Below are 22414 nucleotides of genomic sequence, written 5' to 3' on the forward strand. Positions count from 1 at the left end.
CCACTGCACCAGGTTAATGGACTTTGTTACATGTTTGTCAGGACATGTTCATAGTAGGGAAGATTAACTCCCACTGGACTCTATTTCCCCCCTGTAATTCATCCCAGCACTGAGCTGGAAGACAAATTTTGTCCAAGAGGCTCCAATCTGGATGTTTTACAGCAAAATTGCAAGAGGTTAGAACTGTCTCAGACTGTGATAACTCATAAGCCTTCGGGAGACAAAATGTGCTTAGGTTCCTAAACCAGCATGAGAAACCATTGGGGAAAACTCAGTCAAGCTGACCCCCATTTTCTATTCAAAGCCTTTTCTTGGTGTCCTGTTTTCTAGCTAAGGTTGAACATCTGGTACCCTTAAGAAGTTTGTATGTAAATCCTGTTGGCTGTAGTTTGCAAAGGGTTGTCCTGCAGTTTATTGAACTTGCATGGACCTCCTCAGTAACCACCCTGGGAGATGCTGTGCCATGACACTAAAGGGCAAGGATTCTCTAGGGAGAATCACAGTCTGATTTGGAAAAGAGTGAAAAAGAAACCCAGGTTTTAAGCAGATCAGTTCTAAAACAGTAAACCCACAAATTCCAGTCTGTTTGTCCTGTGATGTGTTCATAGAGCAGAGGAACTTTCTGTGAATAAGAGCTAAGAATACACAAAAGTGGCCCTCTAACTTGCAGAGACAAGACAGTAGGTAAAAGTCAATTAATAATTTGTAGCCAATATCATGAGTGACCCACTGGAAAAAAAGTGAATGATAGTAACTGATGGAATTCTGGAAACATTGTTGTAGAAGTTATTAAGCCATGCAGTCCAAATCTGCTACCGTGGAGGGTTTCTTCTGACTGAGCAAATGTGACAGGGTCTGCCTCTGCTTCCTGTGACTTCTGGCCTTTTTCATGAGACCCAGTAGACAGAGCAGGATCCTTATGTTTCCTCCAGACCAGTTTTTGAAAGATTAGTGAAAGACTGAAAGTTCATATTAATCTTAGAAGAAATGTGCTCCAGAGCTCTAAGTCAAAACTCCATGCTGAATCTCAGAATTACAGCTAGCAGCATTAAGTTTCCAGTTTGTATGTTTCTAACCACAAAAAAAAAAACCAAATGCAATAAAGTGCACAACCCCATGCAATAGATTCCCCACTTCCCCCATTAAATGTTTCACAGTCCATACTAATGCTCTAATGGCAAATATTGCAGTCATTTATGCACTGATGATGCTGTGGAAGGAGCAGATGATGCTCTCACATTGGCCAACACCAGAGGAAGGCCTCTTAATAAAAACGTGTGAATCATGGGTTTGGAAAAAGGGAAATCTGCTTCTGAGGGAAGTAGAGATAACAGCTGTCCTGGGGGGACTTTATGATGCTTAATTGTAAACCCATTCTTCTGTTTAGCCCAGAAATAAGTTTTGCAACTTTAAAACAAGATTTGAGAGTGAAGAGGGGGAGAAGGAGAAGCAGTGGAATGTCTGAAGCAGTTGCATTGAAAAACACATAGATAAGAGCTCCAGCTTTCCTTCTCATGGACTGTTGCCTGCAGCAGGGACAGCGGGACAGGGCTCTCCTTTACTTTCAGTTAATTTAGCTAGCTGAGGCGGAGGAGTTCCCTGGTATTTAAAAACTAAACAGTCCATCTAAGCACTTAGCTCTGCCCCATTTTCAACAGCAGGAGGGTGTTCCTACTTAAAGGAAACTGAGATTATCTCCCCTCTGTCTGATTTCTGGAAGCTGCTTTTGTAGCTGTGATGTGTTGACCTTGTCTGGACACTAAGAGCCCACCCAAGCAACTCTGTCACTCCCTTCCTTAGCTGGCCAGGGAAGAGAAAACATGACAAAAGGCCTGTGGGTTAAGATGAAGGCAGGGAGAGATTACTCACCACTTAGCATCATGGGCAAAACAGTTTAGAGCCAGGAAAATTAGTTTAGTGCCACATCTTCCCCTACCCCTCTTTCCTGTTTTCAACTTCATTTCCACTTTTCTTTACTCCTCCCCATCAAGTCGTAAGAGGAGGGTGGGAGTGGGACAGGAACTGGGGTTGCAGTCAGGTCATCACAGGTTGGCTCTGCTGCTCCTTGCTCAGGGCAGAACTCTCACTCTAACCCTGCCACATCTTCACTGACCTTGGTGCCTGCAGACTGTTTCTCACATACTCACTCCTCTCTCTCTGGCTGCACTTGCTCTTGGGCAGAGCTTCTTCCCCTTCTTTAAGTGTGTTGTCTCAGAGGCTTTACTGCCAGGGCTGCAGTAAAGCAGCACGTCCTCCTGCAGCTGTCTGGCAGTGCTCTATTGCACATAGGGAAGCTTCTGCCCTCTTCTCCCAGATGCCACCCATACAGCCTCCTCACTACAAAAGTCCTGCCACACAAACTCAACCCAGTGCTCACCTGTCTCTGCCCAATAAATATGAAAGGAGAAATTCCAGCTCTTAGGTGCTTCAAAGAGCACCAGAGATCAAATCCAATGCCTCAACAGACAAGTTACTTGGAAACCCCGCAGCTGGAACAGGCACAAAACCAACCAGGAATGACAGAGAACTCTTCAGTAACACTTGTGCTAAGTTGGCCAGAAAGCAAAGATAGCCTTTACTCTTTATGGGTAATCATCTTTTATGACTCAATGATACATCACTATTTTCCTTTTTGACACCATCCTATGCATATAGCAAGAAGCTTTTATATAAGAAAAATAAGTTGGACTTCAAGGACTTACCCCCCCAACCCCACCCAAACAAGATCATTCAATACAGATTTTAGTAACTTGAAACAAGAAAAAGTTTTTTTGCTTCTTTTTCTAAATGCAAATTCACATTATTTAGCTGGAAAGCATCTCTTTCAAGTCCCACTAATAAAGCAGCAATTGAAAAAAGGTGTAAATGTCTAGGGAGAACATTCCCTAGAAGTCTCGTTTAGAGAGAGTGCTATTTTGCCATAATTCTTAAATTTATTTACAATTTTAGATGTTTTATACACCTCAATTTACACACTATGTAACTCAGTATTATTACAGTTTATAGAAATTTACAGTGAATAAGAAGAAAAACCAATGTGCATAATTAAAATTAACCTTTATTACTCCAAAAACAGATGCCAAATATGCAGTATATTTCTGTTTCTGTTGGCATATTTCTGAAATACATGTACAACTGTAACTAGTCAGCTTAGACATTTCCTTATACTGTTTTATAACATTTGGAAGTTCTCCCACACTGAGTGGGATGCTGTTAGAGTAAGCTGACAAAAACAGGCAAAAAGAAAGTTGATCTTGTTTTGAAAGGGAAAAAGAAAAGCATGTGCTCTTACTAAAAAAACTAGGTTATAATCAAGCATTACACTCAAAAATTCTAAAATACCATGTTACTTCTAGTTTTAGGTGTCGCTCCCTGTTTCCATTCACATTTATTGGCACCAGCCCAACTATTTTAATGTCCAAGTATGGTAATTCTGAACATAAAATGCTAATACATGCCCTCTCTGCCACAGAAGCTTGTAATCCCACAATGCTACAACTGATTGTGCAGAAGGATTATGATCAAAATGTGTTATTCCTAAAAAACAATTCCATGAGATCAGAGGAATACTGGCATATAATTGCTACCCATCACTTCCACTTGATTGGAAACTGCTCATTTTCAAAACCTTTTTTTGTATTTTCTTGGAATTTCCCGAGATTTCTGTACGGGTTGAAAGAAAAGGCTTTATTTCCCTACTTCTACCATAGAACAGAACTGGGAATGTTATTTGAAACAACACATGCTTCAAACATTTTCTGAATTACTCTTCAAGGAGCAATGTTGTCCTTCAAAGAGATCATCTGTTGGATTATCAAACGCCCGTGCACAGTATTAATAGAAACCGGTTCTGTACAATCGCCAGCAGTGTAAAATCACTGTCACCAGAACTGTCATCTGTCTTCCACAGTAATAAAAATTTTAAGAAACCTGTCAGCAGCACATCAGAGGTCATAGGTATTTCTCTTATCCCTGCTATGGTTCTACCCAAAGCATGGTCCAAAGAGGCTTAGACACATTTAGCCTGTTGTGTTTGCATTAAAATTTTTCTCCCAGCCATACATGTGTGTATTTCCCCCCAAGAGTAGTGGAAACGTGACCACTAACATTTTTTGTCTAACATGGTGCTCCCACAATGTAGCTTGTTCATTCTTTGAGATGTTTTTTCTAAATAAGAAATCTTTAATAGTTGTCTCTAACCTCAAACAGGGTATGAGCAATAGCTACATGTCATACCACTGCTTTACATCTCAGTCTGTCACTCCATAACACATCCCAGAGCACACATTGTGGGCTCTCACTTCAAACACACAGGTAGAGGCATGGCCCAGGAAGCTGTGCCAACACACACCAGTGGATTTGCGTGTTTCTCAGCTTCAACACATTTGATTGAATTAAAATGCTGAATTAAACCCTGAGATTTACCCTTCTGAATAACTTCTTGTGCGAAGAGTATAAGGAGCAGAGGATGAGGAACTTGCTTTATTTTGTGTCTTATTCGGATGAGACACAACAGATAGATGAGTAACAGAAGCTCACAAGAGACAGACTAATATTAAAGTGACACTAAGGCCATACACACGTCAGGAAGAGAAAAAAAAAGGCTATGCTGCGTAGGACTACTGCATTGCTAGATGTACATTCTTCAAATCATCAGTTACATATTCCAGAAGTTATCATCTTACTTCTAGTTTTTTCCCCTCTAGAACAATTTGGATTTCTTTGGCATCCAAAGTCTCATATTTCAATAAAGCTTCTGCTAAATTCTTGTGTTCTTTTGCATGAGTCTTCAGGATGTTCTTTGCTCGCTCATAGGAGTCCTAATTTGAAGAACAGGTAGAAGGAGATTTTTTAAGACTTTACAACAAAAACAACAGCAAGATTCTACTTCAAGAATTGTTTCCAGGTAAATACAGCCTGAGACAAACATTTAAAGTTGTGCCTTACATTTCTAAACTAGCACAGCTCCTGACTCACACTTTATGCCACCTGTGCATTTTGCACAAGTAGGGATAAAAACAAAATCCAACAAAATCCTGAGAACAAACCTTAGTATTGTTACATATGACTTAGAAAAGACTTACTAGATTTGAAACCATCCTGATTTTTCTAACAATTTTTTTTACACTATGAGCAAAGCTACAGCATTCACAGATTGTTCCTCAAAGACTAGCATTTTTTTAATATTTACACAACTGAAAGTAATGTGTAGCTTTAGAAAGCTGAAAGCTACCAACTACTGAAAGTCACCAGTTGCTTCAAGTAGATGCACACTGCCAGCATTACCAGCTTCAACTTTTGGTTCTACCCTGGTAGTTCTCACAGGGCCAAGTCAGCTTAAAAACAACTACAGCAAAAATGTTACTCATTTAAATGTTACAATATAAGTAATTCTCCTGGACCTGTAATTGCCTGTACCAAACTAAGTCAGATTACCAGAACAGTAATCAGTAAATTCAGTGATTATCAAATGTTACAAATTTCCCTAAGCATCTGACACTGATCACCATGAGGAAGAGGATACTGAAGGAAACACTCTGATCTGATACAGCCATCCCTGTGTTATACAAAATTACTTATCTTGGGAGTTATGAAATGTAAAAGGAACATAAATCATCCACATCTATTCTAAAACAATTTGCAGCCATACTCTTTCTGTGAACTGAACAGGAAAAATACAAATCCTGACTAAATATAAGAGAAGTGTTAAAGACTGTATTAATGAGACCAAAGCCACCAACTTAATTTACACTATTTGTTCATGACAATCACCAACAAGTTTTGATATGCAGAGATTCAAAGTTGCAGGTACATTAAATACTGGAACACTTCCATCCACTTCTGTATTTTCACCAGTATACATTACTTAAATGAATTAATCAAGCAAGCAAGTGTTCAATTAATCTCAGAAGTATGAGTGTGGAGGGGGAGAGGCTCTTACCCGTAGGAGTGTCCTCACTTCCTGTTCAATTGCAGACTGGGTTTCAGGGCTGACTTTCCCTGTATCACTGTAGGTCATAACACCAAGCTAAACAACAACAAAAATATCTTTATCTTGCCACTGCTGCAGTCAGACACATAAAACTCTAAGAGTTTCAGCACCTATTGCTTCTGCATGCAAACAAAATCACGAGAAATACGTGCTGAAGTGCTTTAAGCAGAAGCAAAACAAGAAGCCTATTCATCAGCTATGTAGTTACTGCAGAATTCTGTTTCAAGAGGTCACAGTACAGATCCTAATTAGGTACTAAAAAACCAAAATGTCTGCACTACTAATATTTGATGGACAATCAACATGACTGAAGAAGCTTCTAAAGAAAGTCTAGAAAACTCACTGTTGTTACCCCCTTTTCCTTCCCAGATGCAAAATTATCCTCAATTCCAAAGTGTCTGGCTTTATTATAACTATTTCCTGAAGATACTAGTAATTTTAAAGGCAATTTTGAAGTGAAAATCCTGTGAGGTAATTTTTTAAACTGTCAAATATGTATATTTTCTAGTTGAGATGTCTATAGCAGACCAGGTCATAAAACTTACTCTTTGTGAAAACTACCTACCCTAATCTCAGAGATCACCGACAGACAACTAGCTTTAGCTATAGAACAGAACTTGATTTTGCTCCATAAAATATTAAAGGATTGATGACACTACCTTCTCACTCATTCCAAATCGAGTCACCATCAGTCTTGCAATTTTAGTAGCATTGTCAAAATCACTGGAAGCACCTAGAAAGCAAAAAGATCTAAGTTACATTACTGAAACCACGTTAAACATGCCAGTCCACAGCCTTGATCAAAAACTCTTTAACTACCAATCAGCTGACCTGTTGTGATGTGATCACTTCCAAATATGAGCTCTTCTGCTACTCTTCCTCCCATACAGACATCCATCTGTGCGAGCAACTGGGATCTAGTTTCACTCCATCTGTCATTTTCTGGAAGCAAAGATACCTGTAACACACAGAACTGTGGTCAGGTAACAAAAACGGAAGAAGTACTGAAGTAATCTCAAAAATATTCTTTCTTACATCTGAAGCAAATAAATATTTTATGTAACACTTTACATGCTCTGCCCTGCCTCTAGTATATGCATTCATCAGGATTGCTTGGAGGTGCTCAGTTGAAGCACTGAAACAGCCTCCTCATACCCTGAGCACCCCATCAACGTGAGCAACTTACACCTACTGCCAGAAGAAACAGAACAACCCATTCTATCAGTTTCTCCTTGTTTCTTACATTTGAACTGAGTACAAATCAACTTGCCCAGAGAATTCAGACCAATGGCTTTCATTAACTGAACACATTAACTTGGAAAAATTCAACAGAAAGAGACATAATAAAAATATTTTTCTGTTCAAATGCTTGATAGATAAAGGCAAGATAGAAAAACTTATGGATATCTATGCAAAAAAAAAAAGTCAGGTAACCAATGAAGTTTAAAAAAGATAATCTGGACAAAGAGCATAGCATATTTGTGTTAAAAGTACAGTTGAGCTTCTACCTACCAGTCCTTTATATGTTCTTACTGTTATTTCTCTTTCCTTGTACGTGTGAGCTGTTCTACCAGTGCACAGTAAATTATTACAAAATGACAAAAGAAAGCTTTTTATCACACAGCAAAGATAACTTTGGGTTTTCCAAGAGATTGCTCATAACTGAGTATTTCAATAGACTACAATATTCATTAACATAATCACAGCAAACAACATTGTTACAAATTCCTCTACACCACCAAATCAACATAAAAATAAATAAACATTAATAAACTAATTAACATTTTAAAAATACTAAAATAGCTGGATGCAGAAACACTCACATGTCCCAGCGTTGTTCCTCGTGTCATGATTGTGGCCTTGTTGATTGGCATTGCATCCTTGGTGTAATAGGCAATGATTGCATGTCCAGACTCATGGTAAGCTGTGATGGTTTTGTTCTTCTCATCAATTTCTACACTTCTACGCTCAGGTCCTTAAACAAAGGAACATCAAATTAACTTTTTTGTACAGCTGGCCACCACAATCCACACATTACATACACTCAAACAGAGCACAAAGCAGCTGAGGAGCAGCACGTCATCTAAGGGAACTAATGCTTAAGTGCAAAATGTTTACGAGTCAGATTTTAATGGCTAAAAGTGAACCCATAAGTGAAAACATATCCTGCAGAAAAGTTGCTTTTAAAGTAATAGATTTAAAATGCAGTCTAAGTATCTGAGAAAATCCCATTTCTTCTCTCAAGCATGAACAGACCAGATTTATAGTGCTTATGTTGAAGATGTTTAAGATTTGTGCTACCACATGAGAAGTTAAACAGAACTTCCAGGTTTCTGGTCATAGGTAGGAGAACGATAAGAAATCAAGTCTGTGTCTCTCTCCAGGCTGAAGTATGTCAACGTTTTTAACTTTAAAAATGGTATGAAATTTTAAAGAATGTATTCCACACTGGATTTTATATACTACTCTCTGGTCTGAAAAGGTTCTAATCAGAAATAGCTAATAGGAAACCTTATATGTAAAAAAAAAAACAAACCCATACAAACAACAAAAAAACCAAAACAAAAACAACCCAACTCCACAATAAAAAAAACAACAAATGAAAGAGAAATGAAAAATCAAACCAACAAACAAAAAACCAAATGCAACAATCCAAAAAACAACACCATAAAAGCTCCTCCATTTCCATGTAAACGTCTTCATCACACAAGAAAAGCTCTGTATATTTAAGATACATGAAAGTCTTTTGTATAAAATCCTACCCATCAGAATTTTGTCCTTGGAGAATTCTAGTTCTTTCATGGTTACCATATCTTTTCCATCAACAGCTGCCTTTAAGGCAGCTTGATTTACAAGATTTTCAAGCTCTGCTCCAGAAAACCCTACTGTGCCTCGTGCAATTATTTCCGGATCAACAGCTGTAGAGGAAGAAAAAAAACCAAAACAAAACCATTTTGTTATTTGAGTCCATATTGCTCCTGAAATTTTAAGCAAGAATTATATTCTATTAAAAATTATGCAATAAACAAAACAAACAAAAAACAACAAACAAATATATGATCAGCTTTAATAGAAATCAAACCTAATTCTCAAGATGCTATGAACTCTTAGGAACTAGAGAGAAACACCACATATGAAAGAATTTTTGTGCTCTTTACTGACACAGTAAAGCCACAATTGCTGATGGAAGAAAAGACTAATATGAAGGGGCTGATCCAGTATAGAAACTGCTACATAAAATGATACTACAGTAAAATCTTTACTTACATGGGTCATACTTGATTTTATTAAGGTACCACTTCAGAATTTCTGTGCGACCTCTTACATCAGGCTTGGGAACAGTAACTTGCATATCAAAGCGACCAGGGCGTATTAGAGCACTAAAGGAAATGACAGTTTAGTACATTGACTCAAAAATCCTGCAGTAAACTTACTAACATATATCCAAGAACAAAAATCCATACATAGATTATGTCTCATGATGTATGTAAATAACATGTTTCTCTTATCTGCTTGTAAAAAAAATGAAAGATATTTATCGGCAACTCACTTTAAAGGGGTTTGTGCATTTGAAAATTTTGCACTGTGAACAAGGAATATAGCTTACCAATTTATCTGAAAAACTTCCAGAAATTTCAAATGCTTTGAAACATTAATTATTTCTCCATATTTAACTCTGCAGCCTAGTAAGTGCTAAAAGCTGGTCAATACACATTCTTTCTAAGCTGGGAAACTCCAGCTATGGCACTGTAACACTTAAAGATTATCACAAGCAACTTTGGTTTTGTTGCAGGGTTTTTTCACTACATGGTCTGTAAAATAAGCAATGCATTATACTCACTTGTCTAATGCTTCAGGGAAGTTTGTTGCACCAATAATAACAACACCTTCATTTGGTTTAAAGCTGTGTGGAAAACAAGATGTGAATTACTTTTTTTTCTGGACACAGAATGTACCATTTTACCAGTAACTACTGCTACTGGCCTCATTGGCCAATGAAAAACATCCTTCCACAGTACAACGTGATCCAAGAATGAACACGTTTAATCCAGCAACTGGTGAAAAACCTGGTCTAATTCTGTATTGAGCTTCTTCATTTAGATATATAACCAGGCTAAAAAAAACTGAGCAACTCTTTAAAATAAACAGCAGCTATTGTGCAAATACAACTCAAAAGCTTCTATATTCTTCACAATAAGTCTATTAATGCTACTGTTGGCAGTACTAGAAAAATAACCATAAAAGCATATTAAATATATATATCCTTAAAAGCATTACAAAACATTACACAAAATTTCAAACCTATCAAGAAGAAAAACTTCACCCACGTATTCAAAACACCAGTCCATCAAGCACCTTCTGTGCCCTCAGAATCCATATTTACCCATCCATTTCAGCAAGGAGTTGATTAATGGTCTGTCTTGAATAGGGGTGCATTGGAGATTCAATTCTCTTCCCACCAACAGAGTCCAGTTCATCAATGAAAATAACACAAGGTGCATTTGCTTTTGCTTCCCCTGACAAAAGGAAAAGAGCAGGAGCCTTGAACCACACAAAGAAACAGACAGTGTATCAGGCAGTTTAGGATTCTACTGTTTCTGGTGGATTAAAAAGTATTCTATTAGACATCACCTGTCTTGCTTTTAACCTAAAAAAAAGGAAATAGAATCTTGATTCTCTTTATCTTGCCATTTCAAAAATCTATCTCCTCATAGCTTATTCTTACTATGCTACAAGAAATCACTAGTAAAATAAACTACCAAATTGTCCTATTTTGTACAAACATCCTATAAGAGTTTATTTTATAGCCTTGATAGAGAATATTTGCCTATTAAATAAAAACAATATGAAATGTGATGGGTCTCAACACTAATTTACTTTAATACAATTTGCTTGTTATGTTACAATGAAGGGTTCACACTCAAGTTTCCAGGTATTAAAACACAAAATAAAAATGCAGTAATAAATGCGAAGATCATCAATTGGTACATGCATACCAAGCATGCAAGACACAATTCATCTCATCCCTCCAGACATATCTGTAACATTTATATACAAGTCAGGCATCTACACTTCTGTAGTCAACAGAAAGAGATTAATTTTTAAGGTACTATATGTATATTATATATGTATATTTTGCATCCCATCCATGTGAAGTTCCATTTTTTCTACCAATGCAAACTACTTTGTACATTGTATATATTTAACCCTATCAATCTTTCATTTAAGAGGGAAGCTGGATTTTCTCCTCCCCAATATTTTCACACTGAAAATAGGAATTCTGTCCTGTGAAAGTTATAAAACTTAACATTAGTTTTGAAAGTTCTGTTATCATGCCCTTTATTCTGAGCTTTTTGATGGGTCTGAGAAAGAAAATCTCAGCTTATATTCATGTCATGATGCCATAAAGCTTTAATTCACAGTAAAAAAATCAAATATTAAACTGAGTTTATAGAACATTACATTTCTAATAAAATTACTACTTCTCCCTGGGACCATTGTAAAATCAGTTGTAAGTTTAGCTATAATTTCATGTGACAATTAGTAAGATTCTGCAGTTAACTGAGGCTCACAGAATTGTGACATTTACCTACACAATTCAAGCTTTATTTATTAGCCTCATATACTACTACCTTCCAGTAACCAGATCTCTAACTAATCAAGGCATGTAAACAACACTGAATACTTAACCTTGCAGATGAAAAGATTTCAAACCCAGGAACATGTAACTTACTGAACAGGCTCCGGATGCGACTGGCTCCCACTCCAACAAACATCTCGTCGAACTCCGAGCCGGACGCGTAATAAAACGGAACATCAGCTTCACCAGCCACGGCCCGGGCAAGGAGAGTCTTGCCAGTACCAGGTGGTCCAACTAACAGAATGCCTAAAAGACAAACAGAAAACCCCAACAAAACCACCACATCCACACAGTCTTCTTATATGAGTAGTTTCTTCCATGCATTAGAATAATGAACACTTGGTTCTAAAAAGCTGTTAAGATCCCATTTCAGGTACTGCTCATTGCACCCAGTCTGAAGGAGTTTCCTTGCAACAAATCTGGATACAATTTGATCCATATTTAAACAACAACAAAGACTTGTAAGACCAAAACAGAAGCCTGAAGTATTCTGCAGATTTACTGCTGAGTTCAACAGCTAAACCCCTACCAGTGTTTGCTTCTGACATTTTCCTGGATGTTTCTATGGAATTTTTTTTTTTAATTTAACCCTTCCAAGTAACTGTCTTTAAACAGTGTAGAGCACTAGCAGCTAACACATTTCTCCTATCTACACACTGCAGATTCACGTGGATTTCCACTATGATCTTAATCATCCTTTTACATGAAGGCATTTGCTTCTGAACTACCTAAAGCAGTATCACAAGGAAAAAATAAAATCCTTTTAAAAGTTCAGTTAATAAACCCCCCCTGCTTTACAGGACAAAGTACTATTGTTTATTAGTTCAATAACTGAAGAAGGCTAAATTTTGTCTAACCCCAAGAATTTCACTTGCTTAATACATGAAGAAATAATAAGAAACTAGGCTGTAAGTAGTCCCTCAGTACAGAACCTGCCTCACAGCCATGGCTACACAGGTTTTTCACTGCTGCTGAGGAACAATTCTTACCTTTTGGAAGTTTACCTCCCAACACAGTAAATTTGTGAGGGTTTTTCAGAAATTCCACAACTTCTTGCAATTCCTGCTTAGCTTCTTCAACCTGTAAATGAAAACCACGCCACAAATACAGCTAAGCATTTATAAATTACTGCATGTTTTTTAAAGTTTTGCATTAGGGAATAAGTCCCTAATTGTGTATTGATCAAAAACACAAAAAGATTAAAGTGTACCACAGAATTTGTGTGGATATTTAATTCAACCTATCCTAGAACTGTTTGCAGGTCTAAGCAAACAGTAAACTTAATAACAGTGAAGGAACAGCCAAACAGTTCAGGACGAGATCCAACCAAAGAAACAAATACAAAATTAAACCTTCTACATAAGAATATTATTCTTATTAATTAAAAAGAGATTAATTCTATCTATTTGTCCAAGGGGAAGGAAAGGGGGAGGTCCTTATTTTGCCACTAACAGTCAAAGAATAATTGAACAGAAAAAAATAGAGGTATCCCATCAGCAGTGACACACCCACTTCTTCCTGGGAATCTCTGTATCTCCTGACCTAATAATACTACTTGCAAAATATGGTACTAAGGGGGAAACAAATCAACTGGCATTATCATCTTGTACCAGTTAACTTCTGCAAAAGGTAGGTTAAAGTTGATATTTATGGCCTGCCATTTGCTATTATAGTCTTTAAAAATTATATTCAACAAGTGGATAGTGCACATTTTATAAGCTATTAAATGCCACTAAAACAAACTAGAAAAACAGTGACTAAAACCTTCCTTCATCTTGGAGTGGCCAACGCATATAAAGTTTGAGGTTCATACAAAGAAATTTCTTGAACAGAATAAGACATTCACAATGATTAGTTAAAGATTAAAACAAGAACTTGCATGCATTTTAATTGATCTTACCCCTTTAACATGTTCGAAGGTGACGTTTTTCAGCTGGATTGGATCAACTGCTGCATCAAAGATACTTGATGTTCGAAAGCGTACTAAGAGCAAACAGCAGATGACGAACAACAAATTTATACACAAAGTCATTTCATTGCAAGACTGAGTGCTGCACCTGACTGCATGCCAGAAAGACACTGACCTTACACCTGCCCTTTCAACAGGGCATGTGTTCATTTATAAGTATCCAGCAGGAATAAGATTTATGTTTAAAAAAAAAATTTAAGTATTTGCAATTAATTTAGTGTTATGCTTTTTAGTCACGGATAGTACAGAAAGCTCTTCACCTACAAGCACGTACACAAAGCCAGAATTTCTCCCTCAATGTTTCTATACACATCCTAATTTTCTTGAGACCCAGTTGATAACTTAGCATCAAGTTGATGGTCTCCAGTTACAGCAGCTCAGTCTTTTGATTGTTCAACTATTTCCAACAGATTTCTTAAGATGGCAATTTAGCAACACAAGTTCCCAGTTGCTATAAACTAGTCTGTGATCACAGACTGAAAAGTCAAACCATCTTGCCTACAGCTAATCTAGACAACACAACATCTAAATTGAAAGTCAAATACATAACTGGTGACCTGACTTCTCTGGTTCCATGTAACTGCTTTACCAAAAGAAATAAAGTAATTATACTAACACAGAACATTTTTGTCTTCATAAATGTTTTGTCACACTGCCATCTGAAAGGCTGTAGCCAGAAGCAGTAAATATCTCTTAGGATAACTTTTCAGTGTACTAATAAAAACCAATCAGTGTCAAAACATACTTAATTTATGCTAAACCTGCTGGAAAAAAACAATACAAGTGAAACAGTGTGGAAAAAAAAGTTCACTAACCAGCATCAGAAAATGAACCTTTTCCAGGTAAAAATGACGAATATATAGCAAGATAAAAACAAAGAACAAAGAGAAAGAAAGAAAGCAAACGTGATCTTCTTAAGGAATCTGTAAAAGAAAATAAAAACATATTTAACACGGGCCTTAAATAAACTACTTTCAGATTGCAAAGACAAGATATGTAAATTAAAACAACTTACCAAGTGTTTTTTGCAGGAATACCTGTGCTTTCAAAAAGCCTTCTGCAAAACCAGTTTTAAAAGCATCCTGGTGTGCCTCTGGGATGTTTTTTGTTTTCATTAGTGTGTCTAAGTTTTCAACATCAATTCGTCGCTTTCTCAGGATAAAACCCTGCAATATTTTCCAAAGCACTGTTAGTATACACCAAATTTTCATAAATAGTTAACTTACCACCTGGCTAACATGGGTGATAGGAAAAAAAAAAAAATTACAACAGCATATAATTTACATGCTATTGGATTAGTTGAAGGGTACAGACCAGTAGCTCAAGTGTGGAATCCCCGTGGTTTGAGCACAGGCATTCCCATTTTTGCTGAACAAATCTGTTTTGGAGCCCTCCTGGATCCCAGTTCCAAACTGAAAATGCAGCCTAAGACAGATCTGTACACAGCCAGCTTTGTTCACTAGATTCAGTGGGAATTATTATCTTAAGCTTCTTGCTTTATTTCCAACTGCAAAATAACTTTGCAAGTATTGTTCTGATGGATCTTAAGCAAATACATCTCATATGTCCTGTCAAATTTCAGAGCAGCAGTGCATGGAGCTAGCCCTGATTTATTTTCATCCACAGTACACCTAAAGCACAGATTAAATAAACCACACACGTCTAGAAGAAGGGAAGAGTTCAAAGATAATTTACACACACAGTAAAATGAAAAGCCTTAATTAGCCAGACTTTTGAGCAACCAATTTGAGGCAAAGAGTACCTGGGTTAACTTGGTTTCTTCAGTGCTTTGGATAATTATCTACTGACTTGAAAACACACATTCTTGTATGTTAAACTAGCTGTATTTCTGCTTAAAGAAATAAATCCTCTGTCTTGAAGCTATTTCTAGTTTATATTCTGTTTTAGCAACCGAATATAAAGAATTTTATTTCTAGAGTAAAACCATAGCTATATGCTGAAACTGCTCTTCTAAAAATTCAAATAATGTCATTATTGCTGATATATGAAACAAATATATACATTAAAAAAATAAGAAAAAATAATACATTGCAATTAGCTCAAGTTTTGGAATTAAAAATTTTTTCATGCTAGTGAAAGAAAACACCCTTAGTACAATTTTTAAGGTTTATTCAAGAGAAACATGGTCTGAGTAAGCCCAAAACAACTTCATGTTACTCATATGTACCTTCAAAATTGAAGAAAGTGAACTTCTGGGTTCTGTTAATTGTTCAGATGTTGACTGCAGACGTCTTGCTCTTGATCTCAGTGTCTTAAAATTCCGTGTCTGTATGTAAACTTTACGTAATAAGAATAAACAGAAGTTAAAACCTAATCATTACTATCATCACAAAAAGTCTTAAGAAATTTCAGAAACTATTATATGAAAAAATATGAATATGATTCCCAACATATCCACTCTACTGTAAATGGATAGTTATGTGATCACAAACCCTATTTGTAGTCTGACCTTGCAAGCAAACTTCCAACTGTTTCACATGAAATTTCATATTAAAATAATCTGGGTTCATGTTGTAAATTATAGCTAATTAGCCAACTCAGGGAAGAGGAGACATTCAGACAATTAAATCCAGGCACACTGACAAACACAAAATATTCAGAAGCAAATCCAGAAGGATGGGAATAATGCTTTGTGAGCTCTGCTGATAAGGTGCCCAGAGGAGATCTGGAATGGCTTCAGTGTGCTGTTAACTTCAGAAGTGACAAAAGAAATGACACCATTTAATTACAGTGAGTTTATGGCACTCTAAGTCATCTCCTACCACATCAGAAACCTTGTGATGGACATTTTACCACAAACCAAGAATATTTTTCTTCTTTCACGACTATGTTTTAAAATAAATACCAAAGCTAGTCAATTAGATTGGTTTCATTAATCTTTTTGTTATTCTAGAATAGCACTGGATAAAAATAACTTCCACAGCTGACCCTTGAGCCTTGCTCAAAAAAGGTCTAACATTTGATTAGGTAGCTCTGGACCTTCTCCAGCTCAGTTTTGAAAATCTCCACAGATTAAGATAACCACATTTCTCCAGACAATCTGTTTCAGAGCTTAGCCATTCTCCTTGTGAAAAATTTCAAACAGGTTGTATTTTATTTGCTTTTACTTGGAACTGTTGCCTCTTCTTTGAGGTGTACGTGAGAAAGGTGACTGATATTGGATCACTCTTTGCCCTCTATTCTGCTAACCAAAACCTTAGATCCTTCAGCTTAACCCCCATATAAAATGCCTAAAAATCTGCACCATTTCTTGTGGCCCACCACTGGGCTATCTCCATGTTGTCAGCTTTTCTCTTTGCCACTTGATACAAACAGATATACCTAGAGATAGCATCAAAGAACAGAGTTTAGGACAATACCTGAACTTCCTGAACTACTGATTGTGTTTCCATTAATGCTGCCAGTCACTAAATCCCTCAGAAATTTCAACTGGATGAGCACTGAATTAAACACATTTATTGATTCACAGATAGTCAGTTCATCTGTGGTCTTTCAAGGTTATGATCCACAAATACTGACAACTTGGAACAATATGGTATTTACTAAATTCTGGAAACATACTACTCAAGTGCACATGATTTAAAGTGCTAATATCAACATAAGTTTCTCTTGGAAGCTTACTGCTATTTCTTGAGTGATGCCTCTACAACAAATGCAAAAATATTTTTCCAGAATAGACAGATTCTATAGAGACTAAAACCAGTGTAGTTTAATGCTTTATACCTGGCCAACACCGAACATCTGAACAGAAATTTTGGAGGGGATTAGGATGTTGTCCGTACAAACAAGATGAGCGCAAAGCACTGAAAACATCCACAAAACCTGCAAAAAGATACAAAGTGTAAATACACCCTATCTCAAATGACAACTCAACATTACTTCTTACAGTTTGGTTTTTTTTAGTTTTTTAAAGACTAATTCTATTTCACTACAGTACTCCAGGCACCTTTAATTAAACAAATTACCAGAACATCTATCAAAGCTTTGAAGCATTTCCAACTGTTTGTTTGCTTTCACGCAATTGTCACTGAGCTATGTTTTTTGTATCTCACAACACAATGCAATTTAATATTTTTTCTCTAATAGCAGTCCTGCAGTATTATTCTTAACACTCCTTCTCTCTACTGCAGTACTATATAGGCAGTATCTCAAATGCTAGTTATATACTTATTTTTCTAATATATTCTCAAGCATCTACAATGGTCCTCCTCCATTTTTGACTAACTCCAACAAAACATCTTCATCTGCAAAAAACTACTCTTGTTTATTTCAGCAATGAAACAATCTACATTAAGTGTTAACAGTTTGCCACCTTGAATTCCTTTCTAATTAATAACTGTGTAACATTGCTTCAAGGAATCAAATAAGTAAAATGATAAAAATGTAAACTGGAGATGTCTGTGACATAAGTAGATTAGCAAAATCTATTATCTTGATAAAAAAAGTGGTGGAAAAATTCACAGCTCAGGCTCATCATTAAGAGAAATGCACTTGTACTACTGCTGGCTTCAGAAAAGTTTAACAGCAACCACCTTGAAATCTGAAGAAACAATTCACTGAATTTTCTAAATTTTCCAAGTTTACAGAGACAAGCTACATACAAGAAAAAATACATTCATACTCTTTTCATTAAATGTGTTAAACTACAAATTATCTACAGCACAAGAGATTAAAGAATAACTGTATTCACCTTTATAATTTAACTCTCATAAACACTTGACTCAAACATACCATGCTTATTTTCAAAGAAGGACTGAGCAGAGATGTACGACGTGTGCCACTGTGAGGAGACTTTGTTTTCTGTATAGTAGCCAGGAAGTAGCCTGTTCACCAACTCTCTAAACTGGTTAGCTTTCAAATCACACAATCCCAGATCTCTCAAATTTTTAAATGCAGACTGCAAAATAGAAATAAGTGTTCAAAATTCACCTAAGATTACCCTAGGGAAAAGATTTGCCAGTAGCACCAGAAGAAAATACAGACTGAAAAAAGACAAACCAACCAAACTCCACAAAAACCCAACAATGGAATCACAACACAGTGGTGAGCACTATGCTGATTGCCATGGCTCTGCAGTTACAGAGAGATTCCATGGTTTTCCTCCAATAAAAGTGCTTAGTTACAAAACTTGCAACAAATGAGTTGAAAGAGAAGTGGCAATATCTAATACTACTTGGCATTGTGTTTAAATTTTCAATGTCAAAAGCAAGAAATACCCAATGATAATGAAAACAGAACATAAAAAGATGCCATTTAATCTCTCAAAAACCTTTAACACATCTGAAGTTACAGTTCCCATTTTCTCACAAGCAATAATGACACAAACTTTGCTAAGTCAGAATATAAAGATAATATAGAGTTTATTAACAGAAAACTTACTGCTACTTTGCAGAAAGAACCATTAAACTGGAAATTAAAACAAATCCTTTCTTCATTTGCAAAGAACTACTGAGACAAGTACCAGCTCTTTTTTTAACAAAATACTGTATTTTTGTAGAATCTTTACTGGCAAAACACTACTGACTGCAGTTCTGCCAAAAAGATACATTCTACATGTTAACACTCCCTGGTTTATTTAGTCACATTATTTTATAGACTAGTCAAATATTACATTTACTTAAAAATATTATTATTCAGATCTAATACTAGTTAAACCATCACTTTTTCTAAATGTTTTTTTGTACCTCACTCTTCTTCAGAGGATCATGCTCTGGGGAGGTGTCCCTCTGGACAGGCTGTATGGATGCTTTGCTGCCAGAAGTTGTGGAGCTCTTTGGTGAATGAAAGGCATTGATAAGGTGACTCAGAGGAACAGTAGCCTGGAAAAAAATAGATAATGACTTATAAGGGCTTGTTTAAACTATTTAAACATACTTCTGTTCCAAACTCTAACTGCATATCTTGTACACTGCCTTTTAGCTGAGGACTTAATTATAAACCACATGATCTTCAACACCACAGCATTGACTGATACCTCTGTTTAAAGAGAGAAAAAAAGAAAGCTTAATATGTATGACAAGTTAAAGCTCATATTTTCATCTCTAAAGCAACACTTGTATAACTTGGGTTATCTATACTTTTTTCATGATTATAAGCTATTCCCAAATGTTGCCTTTATGGTTTCTTCCTTGGGAAAAAACTTCACTTTCAGCTTAAGGATCAAAGAAGCCCAGGTGCACCAGCTAGCAGAGCTCCTCCTCTTAACACACGAGACTCTTGTGAACATATGGGACAAATAATCCCAGCAGTTCTGAACCTCCTGAGACTCAGTACACGTCACTAGGAAGGAGCTGGGACACAAGCCTGGCTGCTGGCATGATCCCCGACTGCAATACATGATTGAATCATAATTGGACATGCCTATGAATGTCCTACTGCAAGGACTACCATCTTCATGTGGACTAGATAGAAGATCAAAAGAGATAATGCTGTCAGACATGAAAACTGCCTTATAATTAATTGTCCAGAGTTTGTGGTAAAACCAAAAAGCCTCAAGAGGTCAAAGCCAACATCCCAACCACTAACCAAACTTTCCATCTGCATTTCTTGCTCCAGTAAAATGACACATTCCTAGAAACATTCAACACACACTAATACAAAACCCAAAAATAAAACCAAAACCACTGGTTCAGATCAAAGTCCGTAAAACTCACCAGTCCCATCAGATTCACTGCCTAATTAACGATGCCTTCCCGATTGCTTTCAAACTGTTCTGTGTAGCAAATTACGGACGCTTTTCCCTCACTAACTCTTCTTAGCAGTTTCCTTTTGGATTTCACAACAACCCGTTAAAATTAACAGCACAGTTTAACAGTATTAACACACGTCACCACCCCTTGCTTCTGCTACAAAAACAGATAAGAAAAAGCGCCATCTAAGGTTATTTCATAATGCTTTTACTCTTCACAAGCTTTTACTGTCCTTCCTCTCTCCTCCGTTTATCTGTATTTTTACTCGATGCGGACCCGCACGGCCGTAGCCCCCACCCGCTCACCCGCTGCTCTCCCCGCTGCGGCCCCAAGCCCCGGGAACGCGGCAGGCAGGAACTCGGCTCCTCCCGCCGCGATCCCCGGGCCCTGCGACCGCCTCCGCCCGCACACGGAGCGAGCCCCACCGGACAGCGGGCCCGGAGACCGGAGCGCCCCGCCAGCCCCTCACCTGCGGCTGCACGGTGGAGAAGGAAAACATCCTCCCGGCGGGGCCGGCGGCGGCCGCAGGCGCCTCTTCCGCCTCCCAGCCCAGCCGCAGGAGCCCGCCCGCTGTGGCCGCCGGCGGCTGAGGAGGCCCCGCGGCTCCGCTCCGGGAAATGTCCGCCCCGCGGCCGCGCCGACCGGGCCGAGCCGCCCCGGAAGCGGCGGGAGCCCAAAGAGCTTCCGGGCCGCCGCCGCTGCCGCGCGCAGCCGCCGGCTGGAGGCGCAGGCGGAAGAGCGGAGCGGGCGCCGCGGGGGCCCGGGCGGAGGGGCGGGCGCGGCCCCGCGGGGGAGCCGCTCTCGGGCGGCGGTGGTGCAGCTGCCAGAGGCACCTGCCCCTGCTCGGTGTCATCGCCCCCGGGTGTTGTCCGGAACGCGGGCTCGTTAACCGGCGCGCGGCGCCAATTCACACACCCGGGCGGGGTATTGCTAATTTTTTTTTCTAGTTTGCACGAAGTAGGGACAGAGGTGGTGACCCACGAAAGGCTGGTTGATCAATCATAAAACTTGACACTATACATTTTAACAACGACATCAACATTCAGTGGTTACAAATTACATAAGTCTTTCGTTAATTAGACTTCTACCCCGTATTTGCTAGCTATAGATCTCGCTTTTCATGCTAATCAGTCTGTAGGTGCAGTTCTTCCTTCCACTTGAGTCTGGGGTCCGTGTTGAGTAGATGGTCAGTGAGTTGTGGTCAGTCTCCCACTACCAGAATTACCTTTCCCCAGTTACTGCTCAGTCCTGGCTTCACTCCCAGGGGCTCGTCCAGACACCCCATTTGTCTTGGGATTGTCTTTGCTTTTCCTTAAAACAGATTATTAGCCAAGTGTATGATGTTTCTAAAGCAATGGTGGATAGGGAGGAGATTTGAGACAGCCAGCACAACTTCACTAAGGGAAAATCTCCGATCAACCTAGTGGTTTTCTATGATGGAACAACTATACCAGTGGATAAGAAAAAGGCTACAGATGTCGTTTACTGGACTTCCATAAATCCGATCTTTGAGGGGTTTATAAACCTTTTCCTTCTTTCACCTGACCACTGCTCTTCACTGAAAGTGCTACCCCACACCAGCTTACACTGCTGTGGATGAGCACTGCTGCCTCCCGCTGCCTTTGTGTACATCTCTTCTATTTTCCCCTAGCCGATCAAAGTCACGTAGCTCAGTTTGCTGATTTGGCAGAAATCTCACCTGACAACAGCAAAAAACCCTAAAAGGTCATGAACATTTACCTAGATCCACTCCATGAAGCAGTTTTCCACGTATCTGTACAATGGCTCACGGTGCCTCCAGGGAAGGGAGAGGTGTTGCCCTCTCTCCAGTGAGCTCAGGCTGTAATGGAATGCACATTCCTGATGCACTATCATTGCTGGCATAACCTGAGGTGTGCTCAGGGTGCCAGCACAAGGAGCACCCTCCCTTTCTCTCAGCTGGATTTTTCCACTGGCATTGCAGCCAGTGAGACACACCTAAACGAACGTTGCAGAGTTAAATGGCAAACACAGGCAAGGATCAATTGTATCTAATACCATTACAAAAAGCTAATTTAAAATATGTTTTCTGCATTTGCTTATTAAATTGCCAATATTACTGG

At 38.2% G+C, this 22414-nt stretch overlaps 1 protein-coding gene across 1 annotated transcript; it reads right to left on the reverse strand.

Moving 5' to 3' along the window:
* Positions 1–3038: 3038 nt before the first annotated feature.
* Positions 3039–21021, reverse strand: YME1L1 (YME1 like 1 ATPase). Its single transcript, XM_079299628.1, has 19 exons — positions 20782–21021; positions 19308–19442; positions 18355–18520; positions 17347–17445; positions 15791–15900; positions 14618–14768; positions 14418–14525; positions 13534–13616; positions 12623–12713; positions 11727–11879; positions 10377–10509; positions 9834–9896; positions 9260–9372; positions 8755–8910; positions 7816–7967; positions 6824–6950; positions 6652–6725; positions 5942–6028; positions 3039–4820 (listed from the first exon to the last, which is right to left on the reverse strand). The coding sequence occupies exons 1-19, from the start codon at positions 20809–20811 to the stop codon at positions 4677–4679; spliced, it is 2175 nt and encodes a 724-aa protein (XP_079155754.1). The 5' UTR covers positions 20812–21021; the 3' UTR covers positions 3039–4676.
* Between the last annotated feature and the right edge of the window lie 1393 nt (positions 21022–22414).

The sequence above is a fragment of the Erithacus rubecula genome (assembly GCF_903797595.1).
Source record: "Erithacus rubecula genome assembly, chromosome: 3".
Classification (NCBI taxonomy): Eukaryota; Metazoa; Chordata; class Aves; order Passeriformes; family Muscicapidae; genus Erithacus; species Erithacus rubecula.

Bases quoted from the DNA above. Each gene is read 5' to 3' on its own strand.
- YME1L1 (XM_079299628.1), bottom strand. From the start codon at position 20,811: ATGTTTTCCTTCTCCACCGTGCAGCCGCAG. The intron at 18,521-19,307 runs GTACAAAAAAAC...TCTATTTTGCAG, and splicing joins ATCCTCTGAAGAAGAGTGAG to TCTGCATTTAAAAATTTGAG. The intron at 12,714-13,533 runs GTAAGATCAATT...TTTCATTTACAG, and splicing joins CCTTCGAACATGTTAAAGGG to GTTGAAGAAGCTAAGCAGGA.